Source organism: Lycorma delicatula, chromosome 13, assembly GCF_047948215.1.
Source record: "Lycorma delicatula isolate Av1 chromosome 13, ASM4794821v1, whole genome shotgun sequence".
NCBI lineage: Eukaryota > Metazoa > Arthropoda > Insecta > Hemiptera > Fulgoridae > Lycorma > Lycorma delicatula.
In genome coordinates this window covers 42,164,546-42,180,253 of record NC_134467.1, presented here as the reverse complement: position 1 = coordinate 42,180,253, position 15,708 = coordinate 42,164,546, and the positions used below count along the sequence as shown (strand labels likewise).

The window sequence follows — 15,708 nt, the reverse complement described above, 5'->3', positions numbered from 1 at the left end:
ACTCAGGCTCCCGTTGCCCTTAAAAACGAAGGAAAGGCATAAAGATTCTGTATAAATCTATACAAGGACCTTCCCTTAATCGTGGCGTTCCATTTTTGCTGCCATCGCGAGGCTATAAAGCCTCCTCCGTAGGGGAGATGACAACTGTTCGAAATTTAGAACCGATGCATTGAGATGACCGTTCCGCTCCGGTACAGGCCCGGCTCGAAATCGCATCCCAAAATACCTCGGCCTTCCTGCCTCGTCGCAATTTCCACATGGCCGCCCGAAGTTTCATCACTAAATCGATTGAGAGAGCCTTTCCCAATATAGTGGTAGCCTCGTAGGGGGTTGTAACGCATGACTTATTTTAACTACTGACAATCAGTCGTTATGAACATAATAATTTTAATTTTACTCTCATTTTAATTCCTATGTATAAAATTGTATATGTAAAACTATGGAATTCATAATTAATCAATAATTCCTGATGATGGAGGAATAATCTGAAAGCGCTTGGATAAATAATACTCCCACTGTTGGTAAGTGTATACTATATTTTTTATATAAATTCTATAAATACAAACGGTTTCAAACGTTAAGAAAACTGAATCTGTTTTAGTTTAAGGCAAAAATACCGATGATTTACTGTGAGCAGAGGTCGTTTACGGGAATTTACAGAGAAACAAAAGAATCCTTTGTATATTATATGGGGTCCCCGATCGAACGAATGACACGATATGAATACTGTATAAAGTTGCAACTTTACACGTCAAACTGTTAATTAACTTCGAGATCAAATACCCGGAGCGCCTTACAAATACAGTGGAAAGTTTACGGTCAGCAGGGAAAAACGGAATCGCAAGGAATACGATACATCGATCTACGCTAGACTCTTATTTATACAAATTCATGTGGGACCAACGTAAAATCGACACGCCGGATCAAAATTTGTAGAATCTACTTGTTTTCGCCTTGACAACGGTGAGTATAAATAAGACTTATTTTTTACAATTAAAATACCAATTTAAATTTGTCAGCTTTCGATATAAGACCGATTACTTTTAGTACTATCATAAATAAATAAAAAATCTTACCTGTTGCCATAGAAGATGCTTAAATTCTGTGTTGAAAGTTGTCGATACAACGATATGAAGTAACGGCATCGAAATACCGAACAGTGTAGCGATCCAAGTTTTTAAAGGCATCATAGCGTACGCCAAAAAAACAACGAAAATAACGTGCCATACACCTTCAGCTAAAACACGTCTTGTTTCGACGCGTAACGCAGACGAAGAATCGGCTGAAGGAGATGAAGTTTGCGTCGAAGTCGGCGGTGAAGGCAAAGAAGAAGATGAAGTTGATGCGGACGAAGATGAAGAAAAAGGTAACGGTAAAGCAACGGCGCAAAATGTTGCGCAAAAAAATAAAATCGCGTAACAAACCCATAACAGGTACGCGTCTTGCATTAATTTAGTATTCAGAAAAACAAGTAGTAAAATAAATAATAAACAATGTAACACGTGGTAAATATTTTGAGCTGTCGGTATTTGCGTATAAATAAAACTTAAGTTCGCTAAAGCGCCGGTCAATAAAACGAAAAGCCCAACAACCGATGCAACAGACGCGTGTTGTAATTTAAAAATGTATCTCTGATACAACGATTCGAGTTCATCATTTTCAAACCGCCTTCTATTTAAAAACCTTGAAAATACTAATTTGCGGTGAGAGTTCATCGCTTTTACACTGTGATCCATGGCTTTTCCTTTTTATTTAAATTTTTAAATACTGATAAATCTAAAATTTAATTAAAATAAAAAATTAAGCAATTTTTTTTTTTTTTTTAATTATGCCGCAAAAGTTTTAGCGGCAAATTTTTATGCCGCAATTTTTTTTCGTCAACCATCCATCTGTAACAAAAAAAGAAACATAATAAATTAGATTTCTCATTTTTTTTCTCTAAACAACATAAATATATAACAAAGCTGAAATGAAATATGTTAACAGCTCCTTTTTCTATTTAACCTCCGGAACCACCGTTCAGAGGATGATATGTATGAATGTAAATGAAGTGTAGTCTTGTACGTTTTCAGGTCGATCGTTCCTGGGCGCTAATTAGCACAACGATCGGTGCTATAATGAAGAGGAAGATGCAGGAAGAGGAGCAGGATATCGAGGAGAAATGACAACGTGGGTAAGCTAGGGATGGGTGGACAGCCCCGTCTATGAAAAGTGGAATGCTCCGGCATTTCATTTTTCGTCCTAGGAAGAATAGGGTCTGGGTTAAAAAAAAAAAGACCGTAGTTCCGGGAAGGGGACCTTTCAGGGAGTCTCCCTCTTACAGGCAAGGCAAAGCGAAGACCGCAGTCTCGGGGAGGAAACCCCCCTCCTGAGGAAGGTTGCCTCCTTAAAGGCAAAGACAAGAAAAAAGAACCTAGACCCGGCCGACCGGTGCAGTACTGCGGGGCCGGTCTTAATGGAATGCAAAGTTGGCGGGAGTTTATTACTCCCTACTTTATCGCAGAACCTGGACAGAGTCCCTTGCTGCTGGGTGATTCTATCGGGCGTGTTTTTAAGGTTTATTCTTTGTTAGCGGGTCTAATTTTTCAAGTTTTCTTTATTATTATTTAGTATTTTAAGACGGATTTAATTGCATTCCAATCCGTTGTTCAACCAGCGTTATCGAACCCATTTCATGGGCCGAACGCGGAAGGCTAGGCTTATAAAGCCTGTCCTCCCGACGTAATTCCCCTTCAGACTGTCCACTGAAGTCCATTCGGTGCTAACGCTTAATAGGCTAGCAGGAATACGCCACAACGGGGCACTAGCTATAAGGAGGGAGCAATGCGTCCCCTTTACCGGAGGAATCGCAATTGCTGGGCTATTTTATCTTACTTGTAAGTTTTGAAAAGGAGAGGTTGTGTAGAAGCTCTTCATCCGCTTCTGGTATGTCTGCCCTTCAGGACGCATCTCTGCTGGGCTCTGTTCCGGACTCCAGTCCGTGATGTTGAGACGAGTGGTGGGTCTTCCTTCTTCTTCATCTTCTTCTTCTCCCTCTTCTTCTTCCGAAGACCTCTTCGTTCTTCTTTGGCCTGCACTTTCCAAGAATTGGTAGCAACCGAAGTTACATACCATTAAACTTGAAATTCCCGAGGCCCCGAAGGGCTGAACGGGGGAAAGTGCAGGTTTCTTCTCTTCCGTGCTGTCAGTGGCTGCTGGGCAGGTAACTGCTGGGCTGATGGCTGATGGGCTCGTTCCCTCTTTCTTCTTTCTTCAAAGGAAAGGAAGGTAATAGGGAACTTACAAAATGGTGATACCTATTCGCGATCGCGGTTTTGGGGCGGCGATTTTCTTAGAAGAAGTAAACAGGAATTATTCACTCCACGTAATTATTAACCTTCAGACACACGTGTGTCCGAGAAGGGGTTAGGGGGACCGCGTGGCCGCAGTGAAGAAACCATTTGTTTTTGTGGTGGCTGTTGGTATCTGCAACAAAAGAAGCAGAACACACACACACGAAGAAAAAGAAGTAAAAAAATAAATAAATACAAATAAAAAATAAAAATTTGATTTTTACTTTCCTTTGGACTGGCAGGGGCCGGTCTTAAGAGGATAGGTAAGGAACATATAAAAAAAAAAGATCGACCATTCCTGAAATGTATGGTTAATTGAAACCCGATCGCTATAGACCGGATTATATGCGACATAAAAAGCTTGAAATATTATGAAAAATGCTTAAAATAAGCATGAAAAGTTTCAAAATATGCAAATTTAAATAATAAAAAAATAGTAATTCTTAATTTTTTTTTATTTCTAAATCGGCATACAATTAGTAACTAGTTGAATAACATATCGTCAGATTCGATAATTAATAATTATTTAGCATTTTGTTACTTTTGTAAACATATCAGAGGTAGTGTTTCGCGGCTGCTAATAATACTTCGTATTATTTTCACAATAAGAACCGGAAACAAGATTTTACCAACCGCGAAAGGGTTGGACCTCAAACAAATAAATCGTGATTTCAACAAGAAGGGGCGCCACTTCACTATTACCTAATGGCACAGCAAATTTTAAAGAAACGTTTTCAGATCATTGGATAGATCGTAATAGAGCCATAAATAAAATGGACTACCATGTTCCCGGATCTATCTCCTACAGATTATTATTTTTGGGCTTACTTAAACCGTGTTTAAAAAAACAAAAAAAAAACCTTTAAACATTAAAGACTTGAAAAGACGTTTAATCGACAAATCTGTACTTACACTAACAAACATGATACAAGTTATAAACGGATATCACTTAAGGTTAACGCACTGCCCAGGTATGGATGGAAAGCGTTTTGAATACTTCTTGTAGAACGATATGATTTCAAAATCTGGTATTTCGTATTAGCCCGTCGAACATAACCATAGTGCTATTGTAACTTTGAAAATACTTTAAAGTTACGGGATCATTAACATAGTTTACATACTAAAAATATAGCTATTATTGCTTTTAATTATAGGTATACGAGGTCTGTAAATAAAGTAATCAGACTAGTTTTTTTTTTTTGGTAGCCAAAGTGGCAACACTGTAAATTTACCAGTATACATGTAATTTATATGAACAACTGATTTATATTAGGTATTAATATTTTAGTTTATTTTTGCCACGTGAGACGTAAACAAATTTTTCGTGAAACGAGTTTTTGTTGTGCGTTACAAAAATAAGCGATACTAATTATGAGCGATCAACTCTTGTGTTAAATTCTGTGAGAATACTACTGAAACTTTTTCAAAATTGAAAAGGGTGTTTAGAGATGATGTTCTGTCACGAGCTTAAGTTTTTAGGTAGTTTAAAACATTTTCAGACGGTCGGAAATCAGTTTCGGACGATTCACGCGCTGGAAGACCGTTACGTGAAAAAGTGACGACAAAGTTGACCGAATCAAAGAAAAGACTTGATACGGTAGAACCGGTGATTAACTGTCAGAATGATTGCAAAACAAGAAAATTTGAACCTTACCGTTAAATTTTGATAAAGGAACTGGACATGAAAAAGGTTAGTGTATAACGGGTCCTAAAAAACGTCACTGTTGAACAGAAAAACAACACGGTGGAAGTGTGCCGGGAGCTTCTACGGCGAATTGAAACCGATCCTGATTTTCTAAAAAAATTTTATTACTGGTGATGAATCTTGGATATTTCAGTACGACCCAGAAACAAAACGCCAGAATAAGGAGTGGCACACTTCAAACTCATCGCATCCCAAAAAAGCAACAATGAGCACATCAAAAATCAAAACAAAGTTAATTTCTTTATTCGATAGTAATAGCACTATTCATAAGAAGTTTTTGCCCGCAGAACAGGTTGTAAATTAATATTTTTTTGAGAAATTCTTGAAAGACTGCAGAAAAGAGTTGCCCGCGTAAGATAATCTATCAAAAACAATTGTATGCTGCATCATGACAATGCACCTTGTCACACTGCACTCTCAATTAATGAGTGTCAAAGAAAAATATTTCTGTAGTTCCCCGACTACCTTACTCACCTGACTTGAGTCCCTTCGACTTTTTTCTGTTCCCGACTTAAAAAAAAAAAAAAAACACCTCAAAGGACACAATTTTATAACAGTAGAAAACATTTTAAAAAATGTAACCGACCATATGAAAGATATTAAGGTTTCTGAGTTCCAACACTCCAATGAAGAGTAGGAAAACCGTTTGGAGCGCTACGTGGCTTCCCAAGGGAACTATTTCGCAGTTAATAAAATCTACGTATAATTGGATTGTAAAAAAAAAACGTTTTTCTGAACCAGTCTCATTACCTTTTTTATAGACCTCGTAAATTAGTCAAACAAAACCTACGCTCGCTAACCTCGACTAATTAACCGTAATTTTTCGATTACGTAAATTAATTGCAATAATTACTAAATTTATTATTTAAATACTCAAAACATTACTGTGTTAATTAGTCAAGGTTAGGAAGCGTAGGATAGGTTTGGTTAAATTATATTTATAAAATAAATAAATATAAATGGTTATATTGGGTGATATTGTCAATAATCCATAAGTCTGCAATTTATTGATCACGGGCTAATAGCTAAGACCCCAAAAATAATCCAAAATGGTGGGCTGACTACCCTTTTTCAGATTCTACTTGTAAAAGTAAACAAGAAATATCTTAAGGAAAATTGGAAATTTCTCCTTCGTTCTCCTCCTGTCCGTCATGTTATTATTTTTATATAAAAATGTATATGTCAAGTTCAGATAGACGAATAACATTAATATTTGGTAAGGGTCTTTGTAATAAAGTTTTAAAATTAGAAAAAAAAATCAGGAATTGAATACCTTCCCAAATTACAAAATGGTAGCCATGTTTATTTTTCTATCCGTTATATCTTCGTTTTTTTTTTTTTTTTTTTGTCTTCAGTCATTTGACTGGTTTGATGCAGCTCTCCAAGATTCCCTATCTAGTGCTAGTCGTTTCATTTCAGTATACCCTCTACATCCTACATCCCCAACAATTTGTTTTACATACTCCAAACGTGGCCTGCCTACACAATTTTTCCCTTCTACCTGTCCTTCCAATATTAAGGCGACTATTCCAGGATGCCTTAGTATGTGGCCTATAAGTCTGTCTCTTCTTTTAACTATATTTTTCCAAATGCTTCTTTCTTCATCTATTTGCCGCAATACCTCTTCATTTGTCACTTTATCCACCCATCTGATTTTTAACATTCTCCTATAGCACCACCACATTTCAAAAGCTTCTAATCTTTTCTTCTCAGATACTCCGATCGTCCAAGTTTCACTTCCATATAAAGCGACACTCCAAACATACACTTTCAAAAATCTTTTCCTGACATTTAAATTAATTTTTGATGTAAACAAATTATATTTCTTACTGAAGGCTCGTTTAGCTTGTGCTATTCGGCATTTTATATCGCTCCTGCTTCGTCCATCTTTAGTAATTCTACTTCCCAAATAACAAAATTCTTCTACCTCCATAATCTTTTCTCCTCCTATTTTCACAATCAGCGGTCCATCTTTGTTATTTCTATTACATTTCATTACTTTTGTTTTGTTCTTGTTTATTTTCATGCGATAGTTCTTGCGTATGACTTCATCTATGCCGTTCATTGTTTCTTCTAAATCCTTTTTACTCTCGGCTGGAATTACTATATCATCAGCAAATCGTAGCATCTTTATCTTTTCACCTTGTACTGTTACTCCGAATCTAAATTGTTCTTTAACATCATTAACTGCTAGTTCCATGTAAAGATTAAAAAGTAACGGAGATAGGGAACATCCTAATATCTTCGTAAATATAAGTTTTATCAAAATTTATGTTATTTGCTAAAGTATTAAGCCTTTTATCTTTAACAAAATGACATTTTATTTTTTAAAATCGGTTATCAAATAGTCGAATTATGGCAGAAAATTGATGTTGTAATTATGTGTCTGTTTTCATGTCTTCCGCTTTACGTTCAGTTCGATGAAATATTAATTATTTTTATCTACTGTTTATTCTAGTATTGTAAATTAGTATCAAATTAAGTAATAATTTTCTCACAATAAGATTTAATATTAAATAATAATAAAACAATCGATATTAATTCTTCACTTTTGAATAATTTTACACGGCGATTATTACTGTGGATTATGTTAACAATGTAAAAATGAAGCTACCTTCAACAGGAATGGTGCTCAAAACTATCACAACTAGCGTATCTGGAGCGACAAGAATTCTCGAGGTACCTTCTAATGCAGACATCAACAAAGATTTTTCCTAAACATACGGGCAGGTACTTTTAATGAATATCTTTTGGGTTTTGTCATTCTACCAAATCGTTTAAATAGAGAAAATTATCTTACTCGTTTAACCGAAAATCTTCCACATGTTTTGGAAGACCTACTTTTACAATTAAGAAGAAATAAGTTGTTCTATCACGATCTAGTTCCAGCATATTTCAGTCAGTTGGTATCAGATCTCCTGCGTGAAACTTTCAATGAAAAAATGAAAAGGCCGCGGAGGACCAATGCCCTGGCCTGCCCAAACACCTCTGACTTAAACCCTCCTATCTTCTACCTGTGGGGTCATTTGAAACATATTATTGTTTATTCAATTCAACATTGAGGATGGCTGATGAAAATTTCTTTTTCACACCTACAGGAAGAATCAAACGCCCAGATTTTAACCGGATTTGTGTTTGGATAAAAGACGCTCGGGAAGGTATTTCCACGGAATTTGTAAGGAAAAGTTTTAAAAAATGCGGAATATCTAATGAACTTGATGGTAGTGAAGACGATCACCTTTGGCAGAGCGACGTGGAGACTACCGGTAACTCTTCTACAGACAGTGACAGTGATTAATTAAAAATAAAATCCCATATTAAAAAGCGTATTGAAATGATCCTTTTCAACGTGATAGTTTCTTTTCGTTTTACTGGCCTACTGATTCTTAACTAAACTAGTACTTACGGTAATTAATTATTAATGTAATATTAATATTGCAATTTAAATGAACGAATTAAACGCTTTACTTTCTGAATATTTACGTATTTTTTTATCATATCTGTTGTACTTTAAAATACAGTTATATACTCGATGTTTTTATTTTAGATTTTCGGGGTTTATTCGTGGGCGGGGGGTACTCGAATAAATACGGTAAATTGGGTGATGATATTATAGCCAAAATTATAACATAAATTTGGCTATAAATCATAATATTTGGCCAAAAATTATAACAATGAAAAATAAAAAAATTTCATATAAATTTTTCTTATTTCAGAAAAGGTAGGTTAGCGAGTTTCGGCTTGCGATACATTTAGCCCTGTTTTCTGCTTACTCTGTGACATTAAACCGTACTAAAATTGTTGGGGTAAAATCGAGGGATCAATTTGGTACTTCCTTATGATTTTTGATCTGGAAGATTGACTAAAAATGGTCCCAAACCTCACTTAGGTTTTAAGAAAACGGCGGGAAAACGTTTTGTCTGATAGTTCACTTCTTTTTAATTTAAAATAAAGTAACACTGTTAATTTACCAACAAAACAAATAAAAATTTTTAGTTAACTTTGTAGTAAAGCCAGCTATTTTTACACGGACTTGAATACTAGATCGTGGATACCGGTGTTCTTTAGTGGTTGGGTTTCAATTAACCACACATCTCAGGAACGGTCGAACTGAGACTGTACAAGACTACACTTCATTTACACTCATACATATCATCCTCTGAAGAATTATCTAAACGGTACTTACCGGAGGCTAAACAGGAAAAAGAAAAAAAAGCAATTAACGTAAGATTATCACAGGTAGTAATTTTATTTTTCTATTTATTAGGTCTATTATTGTAAGAAAATTATTATTTAATTGCATACTAATTTACAATACTAGAATTAACAATACATAAAAACAATTAATATTTCATCGAATTGAACGTAAAGTGGAGGACATGAAAACAGACACAAAATTACAACATCAATTTTCTGCCATAACTCGACTGTTTGTTAACCGATTTAAAAAAAAACAAAATGTCATTTTGTTAAAAATAAAAGGCTTAATATTTTAGCAAAACATAAATTTTGATAAACTTATATTTATAAACTTATAACGGATTGAAAAATAAACATCGCCGCCATTTTATAATTTGCAAAAGTATTTAAATCCTAATTATTTGCTAATTTTAATACTTTATTACTATATAATAAATTTATTAATAATAATTTATTTATAATTTATTAATAATTTATTACTTTATTATAGCGTCTATTATTAGACGCTTAACAAATATTAATCTGATTCGTCTATCCGAACTTGAGATATAAATTTTTATATAAAAGTAACAAAATGGCGGACAGGGGGAGAACGAAAGAGAAATTGCCATTTTTCCTAAGGATATTTTAATGATTAATTTTACAAGTAGAATTCGAAAATGTATAACCAGCCCACCATTTTAGAACACCCTGTGTAATAGTATAAGTAATTAGTAAAGTGTAATAGTAAAAACCATTTAAATTAATTTAAAAATTAAATACTGTGATAAATAAAGTAAATAATATCAGTTGACCTAGACATTTTGTTTGTAGTGTTATTGCAAAATATTATTTATTATTATTATTACTATGAAGGCTGTTATTATTCATGTTTGGGATACGGACATAAATGATTAAAATTTGCTATTGACGTAATTCTGAAGGTAATACACAAAAAAAAGTTACTATGGGTCGTTTCATTAGTAGGGCGATTTCTCAGTTTTTTTATAAATTTGACTGCAAATAACTCAAAACCGGAGTAATTTTACAAGAAATGATTTTCGTTAACGTTTTTTTTTTCGTAAAATTTAACATTGAAATCCTTTACTACGTGTCCATCTTCCTATTAAATAAAAAAGGTTTGCTTCATCATGACGTATCCAAGACGGTGGACAAAAATTTGAAAAAAACCATAAAATAGTAATATTCTAACTACGTATATCCGCATGTGTATCTAAGTCCTAGCATCCTTCAGTTTTGAAATACGAAGCAGTTTCCGTACTTTAATATTATCCTGCAGAGTTATAAAGGCATCCTGGAATAGTCGCTTTAATATTGGAAGGACAGGTAGAAGGGAAAAATTGTGTAGGCAGGCAACGTTTAAAATATGTAAAACAAATTGTTAGGGTTGTAGGATGTACGGGGTATACCGAAATGAAACGACTAGCACTAGAAAGGGAATCTTGGAGAGCTGCATCAAACCAGTCAAATGAATGAAGACAAAAAAAAAAGAGTTATAAATTATTTTAATACAAACTAAAAACAAACCTTCATTAAAAAGGAAAAAAATTTTTTTTTTTCAATGACTTTTTAATTTCACTATTATTAATTGAAGTAGAAAAAAGCTAGCAATAAAGTTGTTATACTTTCCTGGCACTGGTGATAAATTCTAATATAGTAGAAAAATAATTATACAGGAAAAAGTTACCTAAATTTTTCTTTTCTGGTGGGTTAATTTATGATGAAATTTTATTGTAAAATTATCATTATATGTTCAAAAAATTAAAATAAAAAATTTCCCATTTTTTCTCTGTTCTCCCTGTTCCAAAATCACCTTCCAAAACTTTTTTTAAATATTTTTCTACGTTTACTGTGATAAAAGGAAAAACGGAGAAAATTCCACTGAAAAATATACAACCAATAAAAAGTTACCTAAGATTAATTTTTTTTTTTTTTTTGGGTAGGGGTGGATAAAATTTTATTGTAATAAAAAATTTAATCAGTTTTAAAAAAAATCAGCAAAATTTCTATAAATCGATAGTTTTAATCTTTGTACGGATCCCCCACACGATACTGCCCCAAAGTATCTTTATTTGGGTTGTTTGCACTAGTACTATGCCTTAGAAGATAATAAAATTTTTTTTAAAAATCGGTTAAAAAATATTTCATAAATAACTGTGGTGGAGGGGAAATCTTGGGGCAATATTTAATTTAAAAAAAAACAAAATGATAATATAAGGATACACGCATTTAATGAGCTTTGAGTTTAATATAATAAAGTGAGGTTAATATTTGTTAAATTTTGATAAAATTGACACCAAAAAACTATCAACCGCACCCGTTGGAAATATTAATCCCAAAAATTTACGAACAAACTGCCCGTTATATACGAGTCTCTATACAAATCGGCTTTTCCAATCAAAAGTTTTTTTTTAATCTTCAGTCATTTGACTGGTTTGATGCAGCTCTCCAAGATTCCCTATTTACTGCTAATCGTTTCATTTCGGTATATCCCCTACATTCTACATCCCTAACAATTTGTTTTACATATTCCAAACGTTGCCTGCCTACACAATTTTTTCCTTCTACCTGTCCTTCCAATGTTAAAGCTACTATTCCAAGATGTCTCAGTATGTGGCCTATAAATCTGTCTCTTCTTTTAGCTATATCTTTCCAAATGCTTCTTTCTTCATCTATTTGCCGCAATACCTCTTTGTTTGTCACTTTATCCACCCGTCTGATTTTTAACATTCTTCTATAACACCGCATTTCAAAAGCTTATAATCTTTTCTTCTCAGATACTCCGATCGTCCAAGTTTCACTTCCATATAAAGCGACGCTTCAAACATATACTTTCAAAAATCTTTACCTGATATTTAAATTAATTTTTGATGTAAAGAAATTATATTTCTGATTGAAAGCTCGTTTCGCCTGTGCTACTCGGCATTTTATATAGCTCCTGCTTCGTTCATCTTTAGTAATTCTACTTCCCAAATAACAAAATTCTTCTACCTCCATAATCTTTTCTCCTCCTATTTTCACATTCAGTGGTCCATCTTTGTTATTTCTACTACATTTCATTACTTTCGTTTTGTTCTTGTTTATTTTCATGCGGTAGTTCTTGCGTAGGAGTTCATCCATGCCGTTCATTGTTTCTTCTAAATCCTTTTTACTCTCAGCTAGAATTACTATATCATCAGCAAATCGTAGCATCTTTAACCTTGTACTGTTACTCCGGATCTAAATTGTTCTTTAACATCATTAACCGTTAGTTTCATCTAAATATTAAAAAGTAACGGAGATAGGGAACATCCTTGTCGGACTCCCTTTCTTATTACGGCTTCTTTCTTATGTTCTTCAATTATTACTGTTGTTGTTGTTGTTTGGTTCCTGTAAATGTTAGCAATTGTTCTTCTATCTCTGTATGTGAACTTTAATTTTTTTTAAATGCTGAACATTTTATTCCAGTCTAGGTTATCAAATGCCTTTTCTAGATCTATAAATGCCAAGTATGTCGGTTTGTTTTTCATTAATCTTCCTTCTACTATTAATCCGAGGCCTAAAATTGCTTCCCTTGTCCCTATATTTTTCCTGAAACCAAATTAATCTTCTCCTAACACTTCTTCCAATCAAAAGTTATTAAGCTTCAAATACGCCAACACATGTACGCATGGACATTACCCTCAATTTTTTCTTTTTTTTTTTTGGTGTACCCGGGTCATATAAATGTCGATAAATACAAAAAGAACCAGAACTTCACTTTTTGACCGATTACTATACTTTCCTTCTTGCAGCACAGCTCTAAAGTCTGAAGTAACACGCTATGCACCTTACAGTTGGCATGAATGACAGCGATTAATAAATCAGATTCAATGTTTTTATTTGTCATTTAATTACTGAAACTTAATGTATGACGTTTAAAAAGAATTCCTGATAGTTATGCATCGAGATAGTAATAGTGCTTTAAATCCTAGTAAAGGCAGACTTTTATACGGATTTGATAGGTCGTAGATACCGGTGTTCTTTATTGGTTGGGCTTCAATCAACCACACATCTCAGGAATGGTTGGCCAGAGACTGTACAAGTCTTCACTTCATTTACATTTAGACATCACATCCTCATTCATCCTCTGCAATAATACATTACGGTGTTTTCGGAGGCTAGAAAGTGAGGAGGGAGGCAATGATAGGGTGAGGGGCGGAGAGGAGAGAGAGAATGAGAGATATATATAGTGTGTGTGGTGGTGAGGAAGAGGGAGAGGGGGTGAGAGAGAGTAGTTTCACATGCGAAGTTTTATTTTCCCGTCTAGTTAGCGCTATAACAGAGCTACAGCTCTAACAAAGAAAATATTGCAATCGGTCCAGTTTGGGCATATGCGGTTTTCACCGAATGTTGACCGTTTTGACACCTAAGGAACTCAAAAAACCGGATGGAAATTTTCCGGATGTTAATATTCGCGTGTGTGCGTGTGCGTGCGAGCGTATGTGTTCGGTGTTGGCCACCAAATCACCTTATATTTCAAGAACTACTAAACCGATTTTGACCAAACTTGGTCAGATTACTTCTATTTATAGAACATTTATTCCATTAAATTTTCAACTTAAAAGGTCAAAGGGGTAAGGCTGTAGAACAAGGTCACCCTAAATATCTCGAGATTTCACCTAATTAAGGTCATATTTTTCTTAGGCACATTTTTTAACGATTAAAAAATAATAATATTTGCAAAAAAAAAATGTTTTGTAAAGTAGCACCCACACCCCAAATAATACACTAAAACTACTACTATATTGTGACGTCAAAGGTGAGCGGTGGCATTTAAATAAATGAATAATATTTCAAGTAAAATAATAACTCGGTCTGGCCGGGTCTCGAACTCGATCCCCTTGGTACCTGGTGCGTTAAGGCTCGCGGCTATACCAGTCTGCCGACCGTGCAAACGAAATCTGTTTTATTTAAGTTGTGAAATTACATTAGTTTAATTTCTGCCAACTGTCGCCGCTAGTACCGCCAAACCTGCAAGAATTAAATACAGTATGCGCGCGCGCGCTTTAGTTAGAATCATTGAATTAAATAAACGAAAAATTTTATATTTAAATAAAATTATAAATATTTTTAATTAAATTGTATGTGTAAGCCGTACATAGGAAATAACCCACAGTTGTAGGAGTTTCACTGACCGTGACAGCACAGCTCAATGGCCAACTGTATTGTCAGCTCTTTTCTATGACAACCATTGTCAAAGCAATACCAACCAATCTGTTGTCAATCTTTGTAGTATAAGATAAAATGAGATTTTATAGCAAACAGAATTATTTATCAGCGTTGTCCTTAGCTCTTTCTTTTTTTTCCTGTTTAGCCTCCGGTAATTACCGTTCAAATAATACTTCAGAGGATGATATGTATGAGTGTAAATGAAGTGCAGTCTTGTACAGTCTCAGTTCGACTATCCCTGAGATGTGTGGTTAATTGAAACCCATCCATCAAAGAACATTTGCATCCACGATCTAGTATTATCCGATACAAAAGTCCATATATATTATCCAAAATCCGTATAAAAGTCCTGCCTTTACTACGACTCGAACCATCGTTAGCCCTGAACCACCCCTAACCGCACACCCTAAAAAAATCTTATAAATAAACTGGTGTTCATTCACTGAAAGAATTTAGCATCTTAAAATATGCAAGCATATTAAAAAAAAAAATTTAATAAGCCCAAAATAATGAATTTATATTTAGTTTTGATATGAGCGCCCCTTTAAACCGAAATCGTTTTATTTTTTAACAATAAATTTCTCTCAAAACGAAGGGAAGAAAAAAGCCAATCGATCGACTATTTTGTATTAACATTAGTGATGGTTATATTATTACTAATAGAGATAGATGTTATACGTTAAGAATACAGCAGGGGGTAATAACGATAAACTTGTATCGAAAACTATTTTTATAACAATGCTGGAGATACTATGCGGGAATATTATAACATTCATTAAACAAAAGAAAAAAAGTTGCATATAAAGTACAGTCAGGTCAATTTATACGATCAACATTTACTAGAAAATAAACACACACATACCGCTGTAGTTTATGTTTATAATTAGAACAAGAGAATTTGATGACTACATCTTTTTAAACTCACGACAGCTGCAAACACAACTTCATTAGCATATTTAGTGTGTTAGAATTAATGAGAAGCTGTTAATAATAAAGACAATTCCCTCAAGTATAAGATGCAGCTCGTATGCATATCAACGGATACTTTTGTTAAGAAAATTTGAATTTCTGTAAGTTTCATATGAACATTTTACTATTCGTCCGCTTTAGGTTATGTTGTTTTTAAAATTAAACCGTATCGCTTAAATTAAATGAAACACTGTCAATGAAAAACAACAAATTCCTCTCGATACACAAATTATTAAACAAACAATAAGAAGTATACATTTATATTTTAATAGTTGATATATCTAAGAAAACGAATTTCAGAATGGACGGTCC

General features: G+C 34.0%; 1 protein-coding gene across 4 annotated transcripts in view; it reads right to left on the bottom strand.

Moving 5' to 3' along the window:
* Positions 1-15,708, bottom strand: part of LOC142333613 (adenylate cyclase type 1-like) — a 338,843-nt gene that overhangs the window by 144,159 nt on the left and 178,976 nt on the right. For all 4 annotated transcript variants that reach the window (XM_075380939.1, XM_075380936.1, XM_075380937.1 and 1 more), the window contains exon 3: positions 1,077-1,889. In XM_075380939.1, the coding sequence (XP_075237054.1) occupies positions 1,077-1,736 (660 nt within the window). In that variant the 5' untranslated portion in view covers positions 1,737-1,889. The remainder of the gene's footprint in view (positions 1-1,076; positions 1,890-15,708) is intronic.